This window comes from Salmo trutta, chromosome 5, assembly GCF_901001165.1.
Source record: "Salmo trutta chromosome 5, fSalTru1.1, whole genome shotgun sequence".
NCBI lineage: Eukaryota > Metazoa > Chordata > Actinopteri > Salmoniformes > Salmonidae > Salmo > Salmo trutta.
Window position 1 is genome coordinate 2910087 of NC_042961.1, and position 20982 is coordinate 2931068.

The 20982-nt window shown below is 43.2% G+C and overlaps 1 protein-coding gene across 1 annotated transcript in view; it reads right to left on the reverse strand.

The window, feature by feature from the left end:
• Positions 1–20982, reverse strand: part of LOC115193446 (protein eyes shut homolog) — a 226058-nt gene that overhangs the window by 64889 nt on the left and 140187 nt on the right. Inside the window, exons 23-24 of the mRNA XM_029752135.1 lie at positions 12749–12870; positions 10180–10439 (exon numbers count right to left, since the gene is read on the reverse strand). Coding sequence (XP_029607995.1) covers positions 10180–10439; positions 12749–12870 — 382 coding nt within the window. The remainder of the gene's footprint in view (positions 1–10179; positions 10440–12748; positions 12871–20982) is intronic.

A 20982-nucleotide genomic window follows, 5' to 3' on the forward strand; every position in this document is an offset into this window, starting at 1 on the left:
TCACTCTTTGTGCCACGCACCTCGGCCGATGTACAACCACCAATTAAAAATGTATAACGTTCGTACAAGTAATTAACCTAGAACATGGCAAGGAATGGTGTTGACTTTACAAACATTTAATGTTAATCATGACTAATGTGCAGTGTGTGTGTGTGTGTGTGTGTGTGTGTGTGTGTGTGTGTGTGTGTATAGGGGGGACCTAGACTCGTACACTCTTTCCTCTGCTTCCTCTAGAGCGTTTTGTCTGACTCTGGCTGTATCCAATAACATGTGAGACCAGGACACAGATTCACAAAGCATTAGTAGAAGTGCAGTTTGACATGTTTTATATCATAATGAATATGACTGCATAGACCAGCGGTACCTGATCCTAGATCAGCACTAATACTCTGAAACACTTTGTGAAAACAGACCCTGGACAGGTCAACAACAACAACAACAAAAATCACACAAATGTAATTACTACTAGCCAGCGACTCAGAAGAAGAATCCATCTTGTGGGAATGACTGACCACTAAAAAGGGTCATTTACACAATCAAAAGGGCCAAATTCATTACTGTGATTCCACTGCTATAGAGATCTGTAATGACTTGCAGTCAATTCAAAGCAAACTCCAAAAGAAGACATGTATGCAGTGTCATCCCCTATACTGTAATTATTTTTGCTGTATATTCAATCAACCATAAGCCCTTAGATCACCCATTGATAGGCTTTGAGAGCCTACCTTGAGATATGGAGAAACTAGAAAAAAGTTAAAGAGCAAATCTATGACACACAAACACACACCTGATAAAGTGTGTGTGTGTCTGTGTACGTGTCTGTGTGCGCCAGGCCTAACATCAATCATACTTACTTAAACATGAACTTAGTCATATTTACTTAACTTACTTAAACATGAACTTACTCATACTTACCTAACCTACTTAAACATTAACTTACTCATACTTACTTAAACATGAACTTTCTCATACTTACTTAACTTACTTAAACATGAATTTGGGCTCCCGAGTGGCGCAGCAGTCTAAGGCACTGCATCTCAGTTCTAGAGGCGTCACTACAGACCCTGGTTCGACTCCAGGCTGTATCACAACCGGCTGTGATTGGAAGTCCCATAGGGCGGTGTACAATTGGCCCAGCGTCGTTAGGGTTTGGCAGGGGTAGGCAGTTAATGTAAATAACAATTTGTTCTTAACTGACTTGCCTATTTTAATAAAGGTGTTGGATTTGACATTTTGAACATTGAGATATTAAATAAATGATAGAAAAGAAGCATAGAATTAAAGGAGAAAGAGACTGGGTCTGTAGAAAGACAGATAGCTGGGGAATGTGTTGGAATGTGTTGGGGGACGGGAGCAGAGCACCGTGTTGATACAGGAAAGACAGATGGACATCTGTGGATTAGATGAAGGAGGGGTTGAGGTCAGGAGGTGAGGACAGGTCACCTGAAGGGAGTAATAAGGGTTTGGTATCTTGTTACTCTTTTCCTGTTAAATGTAAGGATGGGAGAGAAGGGGGAGTGTTTTGAGTGGGATATGTATATCTGAGTGGGACAAATGTTGGAGTGTCTGAATTACAGCTGTACAGAACCTTTGGGAAGAATTAAACTTGGTTAAAGCTTCTCTAGTGTACGTGGGTTATTTACTCTGAAAAATAAGAAGCTAAAAAAGGTAAAATAAAATAAAAATTAAAAACAGAGTCTCTTTGCTGTATTTGTTGAGTCTCTCTCTAGTCTTGGTTTTAAAAGTTTTGCTTTGTGTTCAAGGTTTCTTTTACAGTCTATGGCTCGAGGACACTGTGCAGACACAGTGATCTGAGCTATCTGGTTGGCCAACGGTAGGTCTACAGTAAAGGTGCACTTTATTTGATCTCTGGGCTGGCCAGATAAGCGGAGTTCTACCTTCAGATATATGAAATGGTTCAAAATGCCTTCCCGGGGCTGCTGAATCAAGTGCACCTATACTTATATACCTATACTTCGTGGGCTATACTCAGCCTTGTCTCAGGGTAGTAAGTTGGTGGTTTGAAGTGGTGTGGGGGCTGTGCTTTGGCAAAGTGGGTGGGGTTATATCCTGCCTGCTTGGCCCTGTCCGGGGGTATCATCGGATGGGGCCACAGTGTCTCTTGACCCCTCCTGTCTCAGCCTCCAGTATTTATGCTGCAATAGTTTGTGTGTCGGGGGGGCTAGGGTCAGTCTGTATATCTGGAGTATTTCTCCTGTCTTATCTGGTGTCCTGTGTGAATTTAAATACGCTCCCTCTAATTCTCTCTCTCTCTCCCCTCCCGGAGGACCTGAGCCCTGGGACTATGCCTCGCTGTCCCCAATCCACCTGGTTGTGCTGCTGCTCCAGTTTCAACTGTTCTGCCTGCGGCTATGGAACCCTGACCTGTTCACCGGATGTGCCACCTTGTCCCGGACCTGTTGTTTTTGACTCTCTCTCCCTATCGCACCTGCTGTCTTTAACTCTGAATGTTTGGCTATGAAAAGCCAACTGACATTTACTCCTGAGGTGCTGACCCTCTACAACCACTGTGATTATTATTATTATTATTTGACCCTGCTGGTCATCTATGAACATTTGAACATCTTGGCCATGTACTGTTATTATCTCAACCCGGCACAGCCAGAAGAGGACTGGCAACTTCTCAGAGCCTGGTTCCTCTCTAGGTTTCTTCCTAGGTTCCTGCCTTTCTAAGGAGTTTTTCCTAGCCACCGTGCTTCTACATCTGCATTGCTTGCTGTTTGGGGATTTAGGCTGGGTTTCTGTATAGCACTTTGTGACATCGGCTGATGTAAAAAGGGCTTTAAAAATACATTTCACTGATTGACCTTCTGCCAACAGCACAAAACAAATAAGAAAAATAGGAATGCAAGGCTTTACTACTGTTTTTTTTACAGAAATGTTTGGTGATTTAGAGCATCCTGACTGGCTGCATCACTGCTTGGTATGGCAACTGCTTAGCATCCGACTGCAAGGCACTAAAGAGGGTAGTACGTATGGCCCAGCACATCACTGGGGCCGAGCTCCCTGCTATCCAGGACCTCTATACCAGGCAGTGTCAGAGGAAGGCCATAAAAATTGTCAAAGACTACAGCCACCCAAGTCATAGATTGTTCTCTCTGCTACCTCACAGCAAGCGCTACCAATGCACCAAGTCTGGAACCAACAGGACCCTGAACAGTTTCTACCTCCAAGCCATAAGACAGCTAAATAGTTAGTTAAATAGTTAATCAGATTGCTACATTGACTCTCCGCATGAACCCTTTTTGCACAAACTTTTTTGGACTCATCACACACACTGCTGCTACTGTTGACCATCTGTCACTTTATTCCTAGTTATATGTACACATCTACATCAATGACCTCGTACCCCTGCACATCCACTCAGTACTGGTACCCCTTGTATATAGCCAAGTTATCATCCACTCAGTACTGGTACCCCTTGTATATAGCCAAGTTATCATCCACTCAATACTGGTACCCCTTGTATATAGCCAAATGATCATTACTCAGTACTGGTACCCCTTGTGTATAGCCAAGGTATCATCCACTCAGTACTGGTACCACTTGTATATATCCAAGTTATCATTACTCAGTACTGGTACCCCTTGTATATAGCCAAGTTATCATCCACTCAGTACTGGTACCACTTGTATATAGCCAAGTTATCATTACTCAGTACTGGTACCACTTGTATATAGGCAAGTTATCATCCACTCAGTACTGGTACCACTTGTATATAGCCAAGTTATCATCCACTCAGACTGGTACTCCTTGTATATAGCCAAGTTATCATTACTCAGTACTGGTACCCCATGTTTATAGCCAAGTTATCGTTACTCAGTACTGGTAATCCTTGTATATAACCAAGTTATCATTACTCAGTACTGGTACCTCTTGCAGACAGAATAGACAAGTTATCATTACTCAGTACTGGTACCCCTTGCAGACAGAATAGACAAGTTATCATTACTCAGTACTGGTACCTCTTGCAGACAGAATAGACAAGTTATCATTACTCAGTACTGGTACTCCTTGCAGACAGAATAGACAAGGTATCATTACTCAGTACTGGTACTCCTTGCAGACAGAATAGACAAGTTATCATTACTCAGTACTGGTACTCCTTGCAGACAGAATAGACAAGGTATCATTACTCAGTACTGGTACTCCTTGCAGACAGAATAGACAAGTTATCATTACTCAGTACTGGTACTCCTTGCAGACAGAATAGACAAGTTATCATTACTCAGTACTGGTACTCCTTGCAGACAGAATAGACAAGTTATCATTACTCAGTACTGGTACTCCTTGCAGACAGAATAGACAAGGTATCATTACTCAGTACTGGTACTCCTTGCAGACAGAATAGACAAGGTATCATTACTCAGTACTGGTACTCCTTGCAGACAGAATAGACAAGTTATCATTACTCAGTACTGGTACTCCTTGCAGACAGAATATACAAGTTATCATTACTCAGTACTGGTACTCCTTGCAGACAGAATAGACAAGTTATCATTACTCAGTACTGGTACTCCTTGCAGACAGAATAGACTAGTTATCATGACTCATTCTGTATCTATTATTACTTTTATTATTAAGTGTTTTACTTTTCTATTATTTCTCTACTGTCTTTCTCTCTGTATTGTTGGGAAGGACCCGTAAGTAGGTATTTCACTGTTAGTCTACATCTGTTGTTTTAGGAAGTGTGTAACAAATAAATTGTTTTATTTGATTCCATTTATCTAACACGTATCAAACTTGCCTTATAAGCAGTTTGTTGCAGCACAGCCTGGAACAACTGCAAATCAAATCTGCAGGGGTGAATTGCAATTGCCCAGTGATTTGATAAGATCTGTTGTTCCTCATCATACATGCAACAGTGAATGAAAAACAGCCTCTGGTAGGGTGTTGCAGTTCCACCCACCCACCCACCCACCCCACCCACCCACACCCACCCATCCCACACCCACCCACCCACCCACACCCACCCATCCCACACCCATCCCACACCCACCCACACCCACCCACCCACCCACCCACCCACCCACAGGAGGGAAAGTCTACTAGTCTAGTTAGAACCCAGAACTCTACAGGTCATTCCTTTCAGTTCTTTAGTTCTAAGAGCCATTGATCATTCTAACCACAAGCTAAGGACAATAAGGAACAAACACCACCACAGAGTTGTTGCAATCCTCCATGTGGGCTAAGCAAACCTACAGGCACACACACACACACACACACACACACACACACACAAACAACCCTGCAGGCCAAATACTGTTCTCATGCAATGCAACTACTGTAGCCTACCTAGGTTACATTCTTATACCTTTTATAACAGTGCATGTGATTATTCAGAAGCTAGTAGAATACAGAGAAACACAAAACCGGTCCATCTTGTATCACCTATTATACGACAGGTCCCATAAATGGATGGAATGTGAAGATGTTCACTAGACTGAAACAAAAACAGATTTTGTTCGTACATTTCTAAATAATGAATTGTACATTCAAGATCCATCACAAGTCCTGAGAGACCTATACCATGGTTCTCAGTGTATGTACTGAGTGTACAAAACATTAAGAACACCTTCCTATTTGAGTTTCACCCCCTTTACCCTCAGAATAGCCTCAATTCATTTTAGAAAGTGTTCGACAGGGATGCTGGTCCATGTTGACTCCAATGCTTCCCACAGTTGTTTCAAATTGGCTGGATGTCCTTTGGGTGGTGGACCATTCTTGATACACACGGGAAACTGCTGAGCGTAAAAACCCAGCAGCGTTGCAGTTCTTGACACACTCAAACCGGTGCGCCTGGCACCTACTACCATACCCCGTTCAAAGGCACTTAAATGTTTTGTCTTGCCCATTCACCCTCTGAATAGCACACTTACACAATCCATGTGTAGGATTAGGATGAAACAGTCAGAGGTCACCAAGCGCAACATAGCTTCAGCGTGTAAATCAGCTAGAAAGATGTGTCGGCATCGATTAATTGTCTCTGGCCCCCTCCCAGTTAGGGGGAGTGATGAGCTCTACAGCAGAGTCTCACAACTCAATCGCTGGTTGAAAACTGTTTTCTGCCCCTCCCAAAAGATAGAATTTGTAGATAATTGGCCCTCTTTCTGGGACTCACCCACAAACAGGACCAAGCCTGGCCTGTTGAGGAGTGACGGACTCCATCCTAGCTGGAGGGGTGCTCTCATCTTATCTACGAACATAGACAGGGCTCTAACTCCTCCAGCTCCACAATGAAATAGGGTGCAGGCCAGGCAGCAGGCTGTTAGCCAGCCTGCCAGCTTAGTGGAGTCTGCCACTAGCACAGTCAGTGTAGTCAGCTCAGCTATCCCCATTGAGACCGTGTCTGTGCCTCGACCAAGGTTGGGCAAAATTAAAGATGGCGGTGTTCGCTTTAGCAATCTCACTAGTAAAAAGACCTCCTCCATCCCTGCCATTATTGAAAGAGATTGTGATACCTCACATCTCAAAATAGGACTACTTAATGTTAGATCCCTCCCTTCAAAGGCAGTTATAGTCAATGAACTAATCACTGCAGTAGTTGATGTGTTGGGGGGCTAGGGTCAGTCTGTCACATCTGGAGTATTTCTCTTGTCTTTTCCGGTGTCCTGTGTGAATTGAAATATGCTCTCTCTAATTCTCTCTTTCTTTCTTTCTCTCTCTCTCTCTCGGAGGACCTGAGCCCTAGGACCATGCCTCAGGACTACCTGGCTTGATGACTCCTTGCTGTCCCCAGTTCACCTGGCCGTGCTGCTGCTCCAGTTCCAACTGTTCTGCCTGCAGCAATGGAAGCCTGACCTGTTCACCGGACGTGCTACCTGTCCCAGACCTGCTGTTTTCAACTCTCTAGAAACAGCTGGAGCGGTAGAGATACTCTCAAAGATCGGCTATGAAAAAGCCAACTGACACTTACTCTTGTGTTACTGACTTGTTGCACCCTCGACAACTACTATGATTATTATTATTTGACCATGCTGGTCATTTATGAACATTTGAACATCTCGGCCATGTGCTGTTATAATCTCCACCCGGCACAGCCAGAAGAGGACTGGCCACCCCTCATAGCCTGGTTCCTCTCTAGGTTTCTTCCTAGGTTTTGGCCTTTCTAGGGAGTTTTTCCTAGCCACCGTGCTTCTACACCAGCATTGCTTGCTGTTTGGGGTTTTAGGCTGGGTTTCTGTACAGCACTTTGAGATATCAGCTGATGTAAGAAGGGCTATATAAATACATTTGATTTGATTTTGATTTGATGTCCCAATTCTCTCAAGGCTTCAAAATCATTCTTTAACCTGTCTCCTGCTCTTCATCTACACGGATTGAAGTGGATTTGACATCAATAAGGGATCATAGCTTTCACCTGGTCAGTCTACTGTATGTCATGGAAAGAGCAGTCGTTCCTAATGTTTTGTACACTCAGTGTATGTGTGCTGTGTTTGTGAAAAGTCACCGTTTTATTTCATAAAATATAATTGGGCATTATGGCATCACCACACAACCTGAAAGCAGGACACACCAAGGTACTGACCATCCGTAGTGTTATAATAGCTTAGGGAGTCAGCACGTGTAGGAGATTGCTCCATCAGATATTTTCTGGGTACTTCTAAACATTTAATTGGGCATTATGAACCATTACACCACCTGAAAGCAGGCTACATGAAGGCACTCTGTGTCTAATATAGTGTTGTGCAGCTCACCCTTTTATATTTTTTTCTCATTTCAAAAACCTTTAATTGGGCATTTTGGCAGCTCTACACTACCTGAAAGTCATTATCCAACATTGTTTTAGCTCACTGGGCAACACCAAATATACTACTGGTATTGTTATCTACTTTATTAGCTCACTGGTCTACACTACAGAAATGAATAGCTCACTGGTCTACACTACAGAAATGAATAGCTCAGTGGTCTACACCACATTAACTAATAGTAGCTCACTGGTCTACACTACAGAAATGAATAGCTCACTGGTCTACACCACATTAACTAATAGTAGCTCAGTGGTCTACACCACATTAACTAATAGTAGCTCACTGGTCTACACTACAGAAATGAATAGCTCACTGGTCTACACCACATTAACTAATAGTAGCTCACTGGTCTACACCACATTAACTAATAGTAGCTCACTGGTCTACACCACATTAACTAATAGTAGCTCACTGGTCTACACCACATTAACTAATAGTAGCTCACTGGTCTACACCACATTAACTAATAGTAGCTCACTGGTCTACACTACAGAAATGAATAGCTCACTGGTCTACACCACATTAACTAATAGTAGCTCAGTGGTCTACACTACATTAACTAATAGTAGCTCACTGGTCTACACCACATTAACTAATAGTAGCTCACTGGTCTACACTACAGAAATGAATAGCTCAGTGGTCTACACCACATTAACTAATAGTAGCTCACTGGTCTACACCACATTAACTAATAGTAGCTCACTGGTCTACACTACAGAAATGAATAGCTCACTGGTCTACACCACATTAACTAATAGTAGCTCACTGGTCTACACTACAGAAATGAATAGCTCAGTGGTCTACACTACAGAAATGAATAGCTCACTGGTCTACACTACAGAAATGAATAGCTCACTGGTCTACACCACATTAACTAATAGTAGCTCACTGGTCTACACCACATGAACTAATAGTAGCTCAGTGGTCTACACCACATTAACTAATAGTAGCTCACTGGTCTACACCACATTAACTAATAGTAGCTCAGTGGTCTACACCACATTAACTAATAGTAGCTCACTGGTCTACACTACAGAAATGAATAGCTCAGTGGTCTACACCACATTAACTAATAGTAGCTCACTGGTCTACACTACAGAAATGAATAGCTCACTGGTCTACACCACATTAACTAATAGTAGCTCAGTGGTCTACACCACATTAACTAATAGTAGCTCACTGGTCTACACCACATTAACTAATAGTAGCTCACTGGTCTACACTACAGAAATGAATAGCTCACTGGTCTACACCACATTAACTAATAGTAGCTCACTGGTCTACACCACATGAACTAATAGTAGCTCACTGGTCTACACTACAGAAATGAATAGCTCACTGGTCTACACCACATTAACTAATAGTAGCTCAGTGGTCTACACCACATTAACTAATAGTAGCTCACTGGTCTACACCACATTAACTAATAGTAGCTCACTGGTCTACACCACATTAACTAATAGTAGCTCAGTGGTCTACACCACATTAACTAATAGTAGCTCACTGGTCTACACCACATTAACTAATAGTAGCTCAGTGGTCTACACCACATGAACTAATAGTAGCTCAGTGGTCTACACCACATGAACTAATAGTAGCTCAGTGGTCTACACCACATGAACTAATAGTAGCTCACTGGTCTACACCACATGAACTAATAGTAGCTCAGTGGTCTACACCACATTAACTAATAGTAGCTCAGTGGTCTACACCACATTAACTAATAGTAGCTCAGTGGTCTACACCACATTAACTAATAGTAGCTCAGTGGTCTACACCACATTAACTAATAGTAGCTCAGTGGTCTACACCACATGAACTAATAGTAGCTCAAAGGACTACACCACAGGAACTAATAGTAGCTCACTGGACTACACCACAGGAACTAGCAGCTCACTGGACTACACCGCAGGAACTAGCAGCTCACTGGACTACACCACAGGAACTAATAGCTCACTACACTACACCACAGGAACTAGCAGCTCACTGGACTACACCACAGGAACTAATAGTAGTTCACTGGACTACACCCCAGGAACTAATAGCTCACTACACTACACCACAGAAACTAATAGTAGTTCACTGGACTACACCACAGGAACTAATAGTAGTTCACTGGACTACACCCCAGGAACTAATAGCTCACTACACTACACCACAGGAACTAATAGTAGTTCACTGGACTACACCCCAGGAACTAATAGCTCACTACACTACACCACAGGAACTAATAGTAGTTCACTGGACTACACCACAGGAACTAATAGTAGTTCACTGGACTACACCCCAGGAACTAATATTAGTTCACTGGACTACACCACAGGAACCAATAGTAGTTCACTGGACTACACCACAGGAACTAATAGTAGCTCACTGGACTACACCACAGGAACTAATAGTAGCTCACCGGGTCGGCATCTGCAGGCTGCTGTTCCATCAGAACGAGTCAGGCAGGTGGCATTGTGCAGGCAGGGATCGTGGGCAGAGTCACAGGGGTCAAAGGGCATGTTGCATAAGGGCCCACTGAAGAAGGGGGGGCAGGTGCAGCTGAACTCCCCAGGTAGGGGTGACTCCTGACACTGAGCTCCGTTAAGACAGGGCCCAGAGTCACACTCATCCACATCCTCAGAGCAGTCCACACCTGCCCAGCCCTGCGGGCACAGACACCTGGGGAGACAGGAGGAGTTAGGGTTGGTATTGATGTTCTCGATACAAAGGTTGGAGATAGTTTCTTTAAAAATAAATGATATGCCTATGTGTTTATGATGTAACTAGCAACATAGTGGTAAGGAGGAACAGATAGGAAAGGGGAGCTCTGGTTGGTATTGATATTCACATATAATACAAAGGGTTGGGGATGGTTTCTACAAAATAAATGATGTGTGTTAATGATTTAACTAACAACATGTTATTTCCCTCCATCCTCTCTCTCACGTGGTGTCCTGTGTTAAGTTCTCTCTCTCTCCTCCCCCTCCTCTCCCTCTCCCTCCATCCTCACATTCTCTCTCTCCTCCCCCACATCCTCCTCTCTCCCTCTCTCCTCCATCCTCACATTCTCTCTCCCTCTCCCTCCATCCTCACTCTCTCTCTCTCTCCATCCTCCCCCATCTCTTTCTCCATCTTCCCCCTCCTCTATCTCTCTCTCATCCTCTCTGTCTCTCTCTCCTCCCCCTCCTCTCTCTCTCTCTCCTCCCCCTATCTCGCTCAGTCTCTCCATCCTCCCCCTCCTCCTCCATCGCTCTCTCTCTCCCCCAGTGTGAAGACACATTAGGTAGAGTAAATACAGCCGTTTTCCCTCCCGATGACTCACAGATCCCCAGAAACCCTTCATGCTGCGAGCCATTGATTGATTCATTAGTTTGACCTGCCATCTGCAGTTCATTATTGCTGATGCTGTTAGCTAGGTAGAAAATATAATCACTATCTAAGCATTTTCCTCCTAAACTCTGATATTTTTCATATTTTCTTAGATAGAGCGAGTGAGAGGAAAGATAGGAAAGGATAGTGGGCTGGATTCAAGAGCTGGAGGCAGGGGACATACCAGCTAGACCACCCCAGGCTATCTGAGCAAGGCGTCCTTGCACTTATTATGTGACTGAGTAGACTGATGCAATGACACTGACTATGTCTGATTAACACTATAATGTGGACCCACACTGTACTGTCTGTTTAACACTATAGGGTGGACCCACACTGTACTGTCTGTTTAACACTATAGGGTGGATCCACACTGTACTGTCTGTTTAACACTATAGGGTGGACCCACACTGTACTGTCTGTTTAACACTATAGGGTGGACCCACACTGTACTGTCTGTTTAACACTATAGGGTGGACCCACACTGTACTGTCTGTTTAACACTATAGGGTGGATCCACACTGTACTGTCTGATTAACACTATAGGGTGGACCCACACTGTACTGTCTGTTTAACACTATAGGGTGGATCCACACTGTACTGTCTGATTAACACTATAGGGTGGACCCACACTGTACTGTCTGTTTAACACTATAGGGTGGATCCACACTGTACTGTCTGTTTAACACTATAATGTGGACCCACACTGTACTGTCTGTTTAACACTATAGGGTGAATCCACACTGTACTGTCTGTTTAACACTATAATGTGGACCCACACTGTACTGTCTGTTTAACACTATAGGGTGGATCCACACTGTACTGTCTGATTAACACTATAATGTGGACCCACACTGTACTGTCTGTTTAACACTATAGGGTGGACCCACACTGTACTGTCTGATTAACACTATAATGTGGACCCACACTGTACTGTCTGATTAACACTATAGGGTGGACCCACACTGTACTGTCTGATTACACTATAATGTGGACCCACACTGTACTGTCTGATTAACACTATAATGTGGACCCACACTGTACTGTCTGATTAACACTATAGGGTGGACCCACACTGTACTGTCTGATTACACTATAATGTGGACCCACACTGTACTGTCTGATTACACTATAATGTGGACCCACACTGTACTGTCTGATTAACACTATAGGGTGGACCCACACTGTACTGTCTGATTACACTCTAATGTGGACCCACACTGTACTGTCTGATTAACACTATAATGTGGACCCACACTGTACTAGCTCTGAAATGATATTTTCAAATTGTTATTTTCATTTTGGGGATCTGTAACCAGGCCGGAACCAGACACAACCTTACCGTGGTACTTACCTGTACCTTTGTCTTATGTTCTGAACCAGACACAACCTTACCGTGGTACCTACCTGTAGCTTTGTCCTATGTTCTGAACCAGACACAACCTTACCGTGGTACCTACCTGTAGCTTTGTCCTATGGTCTGAACCAGACACAACCTTACCGTGGTACCAACCTGTAGCTTTGTCCTATGGTCTGAATCAGGCACAACCCTACAGTGGTACCTACCTGTAGCTTTGCCCTATGGTCTGAATCAGACACAACCTTACTGTGGTACCTACTGGTAGCTGTTGAGGAGGTCAGTACAGGTGGCATTGTTTTTGCACGGCTGTGATGAACACTCGTCTATTTCCTGTTGGCAGAACTCGCCCTCCCATCCAGGGACACAGAGGCACTCGTAAGTCTGGAATACAGAAAGTGAAATGGTACAGTGATGATGTCACAAAATAATAGGGATCCAGTTCGAGTTCCACTGCTGATTTTCATTCTTCCCCTCTTATTAGGGACTGATACATATGTGATCATATTACTCCAGTGCTAGCCTCACTGGCTTACTGTTAAGGCCGGAGCTGATTTCAAGGTTTTACTGCTAACCCACAAAGCATTACATGGGCTTGCTCCTATCTATCTCTCCGATTTGGTCCTGCCGTACACACACGCTATGGTCACAAGACGCAGGCTTCCTTATTCTCTTTAGAATTTCAAAGCAAATAGCTGGTGGCAGGGCTTTCTACTATAGAGCTCCATTTTAATGGAATGGTCTGCCTTTAAAAGTCTTTACTGAAGACTACACTGATTGAGTGTAGTCTGGCCCAGAAGTGGGAAGGTGAACGGCAAGGCACTGGAGCGACGAACCGCCCATGCTGCCTCTGCCTGGCCGGCTCCCCTCTCTCCACTGGGATTCTCTGCCTCTGACCCTATTACATCACTAGGAGGGGAGCGTCACGGGTTGACGTGATCTTTAGTGGGTTGAGTCACTGATGTGATCTTTCTGTCCGGTTTTGCAGCCCTCTCTGGCTCATGCGGTGGAGGAGAACTTCGTGGGCGATACTCAGCCTTGTCTCAGGGTAGTAAGCTGGTGGTCTGTTGATATCCCTCTAGTGGTGTTGGGGCTGTGCTTTGGCAAATTGGGTGCAATAGTCTATGTGCCGGGGGTCTAGGGTCCATCTGTCCACTCTGGTGTAATTCTCCTGTCTTATCTGGTGTAATTCTCCTGTCTTATCTGGTGTCCTGTGTGAACTTAAGTATGCTCCCACCAATTCTCCCATTTCTCCCCCCCATCTCTCTCTCCCTCATCTGTCTCTCTCTCCCTCCATCTCGGAGGACCTGAGCCCTGGGACCATGCCTCAGAACTACCTGGTCTGAAGACTCCTGGCTGTCCCCAGTCCACCAGGTCGTACTGCTGATCCAGTTTCAACTGCTCTGCCTGCAGCTATGGGACCCTGACCTGTTCACCGGATGTGCTACCTTGTCCCGGACCTGCTGTTTTCACCTCTCTCTTTCCCTCCCTTTTCTCCTACACCTGCTGTTTCAACCTCTGAATGATCGGCTATGAAAAGCCAACTGACATTTACTTTACTCCTGAGGTGCTGACCTGTTACACCCTCTACAACCACTGTGATTATTATTTCACCCTGCTGGTCATCTATGAACATTTGAACATCTTGAAGAACGATCTGGAATTAATGGCCATGTACTCTTATAATCTCCACCCGTCACAGCCAGAAGAGGACTGGGCACCCCTCAGAGCCTGGTTCCTCTCTAGGTTTCTTTCTAGGTTCCTACCTTTCTAAGGAGTTTTTCCTAGCCACCGTGCTTCTACATCTGCATTGCTTGCTGTTTGGGATTTTAGGCTGGGTTTCTGTATAGCACGTTGTGACATCTGCTGATGTAAAAAGGTCTTTATAAATACATTTGATTTGATTTAGACCTGGGACATCAGGTGGGTGCAATTATTATCAGGTAGAAGAGAAAGCCATCATGTTGTGTGCAACGCCAGGGTTGTGGGTTCGATTCCCACAGGGGGCCAGTACAAAAAAAAGGCATGGAATGAAATGTATGCATTCACTACTGTAAGTCGCTCTGGATAAGAGCGTCTGCTAAATTACTAAAATGTAAAAAAATCTGCTCAGGACCTCCAGGCACAGATTGCATTACCCAATACAGTAAGTACACCTGTTGCCCTCGACCACTCCTCTTCCTGGTTCAACAGGCCAACTATGTAAAGAAAACATAGTTGTAGTGTTTTCTACCTAAAAACCTGCCACAGCTACACATAATATTATCCCACCGCTGCCAGCAAATGTTTCACTGAATGAGCTTAACGTCAATAGTTTTTTTTCTCCCAATATGGTACCCAAGTTAAACCTCCCACACGTTGAGTAATATCATGATACCGTTGTTACCAAATGCAGCGTTCAATTATATTCATATGAATACTTAAGAATGTTATACTACAATGTCCCACTCAGCCAAAAAGACCTCTCCTGGGAAATTTGTTTGAAGCTACAATCTAGCATTTGTTCTTAAGGAAAATAATTAGCCCCACCACTTGTTTTGGGTTTTGGTAAACAGCTGAGGGATGGGGCTGGGGAAATGCATACAGAACAAAATATAAACGCAACATAAAGTGTTGGTCCCACGTTTCATGAGTTGAAATAAAAGATCCCAGACATTTTCCATATGCACAAAACGTTAATTTCTCAAAACATTTTACTGAGCATTTCTCCTTTGCCAAGACAATGAATCCACCTGACAGGTGTGGCATATCAAGAAGCTGATTAAACAGCATGATCATTGCACAGGTGCACCTTTTTCTGGGAACAATAAACAAAAATTTGCAGTTTTGGCACACAACACAATGCCACAGATGTCTCAAGTTTTGAGGGAGCGCGCAATTGGCATACTGACTGCAGGAATGTCCACCAGAGCTGTTGCCAGATAATTAAATATTCATTTCTCTACCATAAGCCGCCTCCAACGTCGTTTTAGAGAATTTGGCAGTACATCCAACCCGGTCTCATAACCGCAGACCCTGAGTAACCACGCCAGCCCAGGACCTCCACATCGTCTGAGACCAGCCACCCGGACAGCTGATGAAACTGTGGGTTTGCACAACCAAAAAATTTCTGCACAAATGGTCAGAAACCATCTCAAGGAAGCTCATCTACGTGCTCGTCGTCCTCACCAAGGTCTTGACCTGACAGAACTTCGGCATCATAACTGACCTCAGTGGACAAATGCTCACCTTCGATGGCCACTGGCACGCTGGAAAAGTGTGCTCTTCATGGATGAATACCGGTTTCAACTGTACCGGGCAGATGGCAGACTGATGTCAATGTTGTGAACAGAGTGCCCCATGGTGGCGGTGGGGTAATGGTAAGGGGCAGGCATAAGCTACGAACAACTAACACAATTGCACTTTATCGATTTCAATTTGAATGCACAGAGATACTGTGGCGAGATCCTGAGGTCCATTGTCGTGCCATTCATCCATCGCCTCATGTTTCAGCATGATAATACACAGCCCCATGTCGCAAGGATCTGTACACAATTCCTGGAGGCTGAAAATGTCCCACTTCTTCCATGGCCTGCATACTCACCAGACATGTCACCTGTTGAGCATGTTTTCAATGCTCTGGATCGAGGTGTACGACAGAGTGTTCCAGTTCCCACCAATATCCAGCAACTTTGCACAGCCATTGAAGAGGATTGGGACAAGATTCCACAGGCCACAATCAACAGCCTGATCAACTCTATGTGAAGGAGATGTGTCACGCTGTATGAGGCAAATGATGGGCAGACCAGATACTGACTTCTTTTCTGATCCACACCCCTACTTTTTTTAAGGTATATGTGTCCAACAGATGCATACCTGTATTCCCAGTCATGGGAAATCCATAAATTATGGCCTAATGAATTTATTGCAATTTACTGATATCCTTAAATGAACTGTAACTCAGTGAAATCTTTGAAATTGTTGCATGTTGCGTTTATCGCAGATTGTAGCTTTAATCTGTGGAATAGTCATGGTTGACTTGGAATTTCCACTACTGTATATTCCAAACACCACCCACCTCTTTTAAAATGTTCAGGGCCTGCTTTTCAAGGTATAACTTTGTTAGCATCTGTTACTTCTGTATACACTGAGTGTATAAAACATTAGGAACACCTGCTCTTTCCATGACATAGACTGACCAGGTGAATTCAGGTGAAAGATATGACCCCTTATTGATGTCACCTGTTAAATCCACTTCAATCAGTGTAGATGAAGAGGAGCAGACAGATTACAGAAGGATTTTTAAGCTTTGAGATAATTGAAACATGGATTGTGTATGTATACCATTCAGAGGGTGAATGGGCAAGATAAAATATGCAAGTGCCTTTGAGTGGAGTATGGTAGTAGGTGTTAGGCACACCGGTTTGAGTGTGTCAAGAACTGCAACGCTGCTGGGTTTTCACGCTCAACAGTTTGCCCTGTGTATAAAGAATGGTCCACCACCCAAAGGACATCCAGCCAACTTGACACAACTGTGGGAAGCATTGGAGGCTGTACTGAGGGGAAAAGGGGTTGCAACTCGATATTAGAAAGGTGTTCCTAATGTTTTGTACAAACAGTGTATATTATGAGTCAAATTATACATACAGGGCATTGTGCGTTTCTTAAAATAATTATATTAATGTAAACTATTTTTGGGGATAGGGCAATTTTTTTTAATACTTTCTATTCATATTTGTATTGTATTTGTATTTATTATGGATCCCCATTAGTCACTGCCAAGGCAGCAGCTACTCTTCCTGGAGTCTAGCTAAATTAAAGCAGTTATATACAATTAGGAAAACATTATATTGCATTTCATAACACTTTTCACAACACATTAAGTGTATGCCCTCAGGCCACTACTCTACTACCACATATCTACAAGGCAAAAAACATGTGTACGTGTGTGTATTGTGCATATGTGATCGTGTGTGTGTGTGTGTGTGTGTGTGTGTATGCGCCTGTGTGTGTGTGTGTGTCTCTTCACACTCCCCACACTGTTCCAAAAGTGTATGTTTATCTGTTTTTAAAATCTGATTCTACTGCTTGCATGAGCTACTTGATGTCATGGCTCTATGTCAGGGTTCCCCAAATGGCGGCCCGTGGGCCAAATCTGGCCCGCCAGCAATATTATTGGGCCCCTCAAAGCCCTTCAAATTAATTATGAATATTTTTGTTCATTCAAAAAAAAATTATGTTTTATCTTGGACCTGATATGCAAAAATTCCCAAATGCAATGTCTGAAGAAGGAAGTGTCCCTACCTAAATAATGCAAAAGTTACATTTTAACTTAATCAATGAGAAGAGAGGATGCAGGAGACAGTCAACTAATAAAGCAGGCAGTGGACCATTTTTTTTTAGATGCTGAAATGTTTTGCTGCAACCGCAGGCAATCAATAGGAGGTGAACAGCGCCTGGTGCTACACGAGTCGAGTAATTCATTTCATCAATAATCTTCATTTGAATTTGAATTAAAAAATAACAAGAGGGCTATTTCTTCTGAGCGAAGGCCCATTTAAAATAACTTTTTTTTAATTAAAAAAAATATATATTTTACCCCTTTTTTTCTCCCCAATTTCGTGGTATCCAATTGGTAGTAGTTACAGTCCTGTCTCATCGCTGCAACTCCCATACGGACTCGGGAGAGGCGAAGGTCGAGAGCCATGCGTCCTCCGAAACACAACCCAACCAAGCCGCACTGCTTCTTGACACAATGCACATCCAACCCGGAAGCCAGCCGCACCAATGTGTACTCACTGTCCTTTCCATACACCACGTACTCCCCGTACTCACTGTACTCCCTGTACTCACTGTACTCCCCGTACACCACGTACTCCCCGTACACCACGTACTCCCCGTACTCCCTGTACTCCCTGTACTCCACGTACTCCCTGTACACCACGTACACCACGTACTCCCCGTACTCACTGTACTCCCCGTACTCCGCGTGCTCACCGTACTCTATGTACTCACCGTACTCTACGCTCAAGTTAGTGTTCTGCGTGAGTTGTCTTTTTTTTAATCAACTTAAAGTGACTGGACTGCTTGAGTTCTTATCTTCTTATACTCTTTGTATTAACCTCTCTAGGGTCGGCGGGACGAAATCGTCCCACCTACTCAACAGCCATTTGAATCCTGTGGCGCGTTATTCAAATACCTTAGAAATGCTATTACTTCAATTTCTCAAACATATGACTATTTTACACCATTTTAAAGACAAGACTCTTGTTAATCTAACCACACTGTCTGATTTCAAAAAGGCTTTACAACGAAAGCAAAACATTAGATTATGTCAGCAGAGTACCCAGCCAGAAATAATCAGACACCCATTTTTCAAGCTAGCATATAATGTCACATAAACCCAGAAGACAGCTAAATGCAGCACTAACCTTTGATGATCTTCATCAGATGACAACCCTAGGACATTATGTTTTACAATACATGCATGTTTTGTTCAATCAAGTTCATATTTATATCAAAAACCAGCTTTTTACATTAGCATGTGACGTTCAGAACTAGCATACCCCCCGCAAACTTCCGGTGAATTTACTAAATTACTCACGATAAACGTTCACAAAAAACATAACAATTATTTGAAGAATTATAGATACAGAACTCCTCTATGCACTCGCTATGTCCGATTTTAAAATAGCTTTTCGGTGAAAGCACATTTTGCAATATTCTCAGTAGATAGCCCGGCATCACAGGGCTAGCCATTTAGACACCGACCAAGTTTAGCCCTGACCAAAGTCAGATTTACTATAAGAAAAATGTTATTACCTTTGCTGTCTTCGTCAGAATGCACTCCCAGGACTTCTACTTCAATAACAAATGTTGGTTTGGTTCAAAATAATCCATAGTTATGTTCAAATATCCTCTGTTTTGTTCGTGCATTCAAGACACTATCCGAATGGTGAAGAAGGGTGACGAGCACGACGCATTTCGTGACGAAAAAATTCTAAATATTCCATTACCGTACTTCGAAGCATGTCAACCGCTGTTTAAAATCAATTTTTATGCCATTTTTTCTCGTAAAAAAGCGATAATATTCCAACCGGGAAATTGTTTTTTAGTACAAAGAGAGAGAAAATAAAAGCATGGGATCCCCTCGTGCACGAGCCTCAGTCTGATGGCCCTCTGATCGACCACCATCCAAATGCGCTAAAGTTTTTCAGCCAGCGGCTGGAATGACATCATTCAGCTTTTTCCCGGGTTCTGAGAGCCTATGGGAGCCGTAGGAAGTGTCACGTTACAGCAAAGATCCTAAATGTTCAATAAACAGAGCCAAGAAGCCCAAGGAATGGTCAGAGAGGGTACTTCCTGTTTGGAATCTTCTCAGGTTTTTGCCTGCCATATGAGTTCTGTTATACTCACAGACACCATTTAAACAGTTTTAGAAACTTTAGGTTGTTTTCTATCCAAAGCTAATATTTATATGCATATTCTAGTTTCTGGGCAGGAGTAGTAACCAGATTAAATCGGGTACGTTTTTTATCCAGCCGTGCAAATACTGCCCCCTATCCCCAACAGGTTTTAAGTCACTGGACTGCTTGAGTCCTTATCTTCTTAGTATTAAGTCACTGGACTGCTTGAGTTCTTATCTTCTTATACTCTTTGTATTAGGTCACTGGACTGCTTGAGTTCTTATCTTCTTATACTCTTTGTATTAAGTCACTGGACTTCTTGAGTTCTTATTTTCTTATACTCTTTGTATAAAGTCACTGGACTGTTTGAGTTCCTATCTTCTTAGTATTAAGTGACTGGACTGCTTGAGTTCTTATCTTCTTATACTCTTTGTATAAAGTCACTGGACTGCTTGAGTTCTTATCTTCTTAGTATTAAGTCACTGGACTGCTTGAGTTCTTATATTCTTATACTCTTTGTATTAGGTCACTGGACTGCTTGAGTTCTTATCTTCTTATACTCTTTGTATTAAGTCCCTGGACTGCTTGAGTTCTTATCTTCTTATAGTCTTTGTATTAAGTCACTGGACTGCTTGAGTTCTTATCTTCTTAGTATTAAGTCACTGGACTGCTTGAGTTCTTATATTCTTATACTCTTTGTATTAGGTCACTGGACTGCTTGAGTTCTTATCTTCTTATACTCTTTGTATTAAGTCCCTGGACTGCTTGAGTTCTTATCTTCTTATAGTCTTTGTATTAAGTCACTGGACTGCTTGAGTTCTTATCTTCTTATACTCTTTGTATTAAGTCACTGGACAACTTGAGTTGTTTTCTCTTCGTTAAAGTCTGTGGACTACTTGTCCTCCAGTTGGTCATTAAAATCTTCATTATGATAATTAATCAGGGTGTAGGAGATGAATGGGTTGTTGTCTATTAGTTTTCTGGCCAGGATCAGGCAGGTTTAATTTAACACAATCCTCTTTGCATACAAAACGAAGGGGGTCAAACTGTCAAGGGGTATACAGAATTCTTCAATGCCAGCCAACGTCCTGTGTATGTCTAAGGTCCGGTG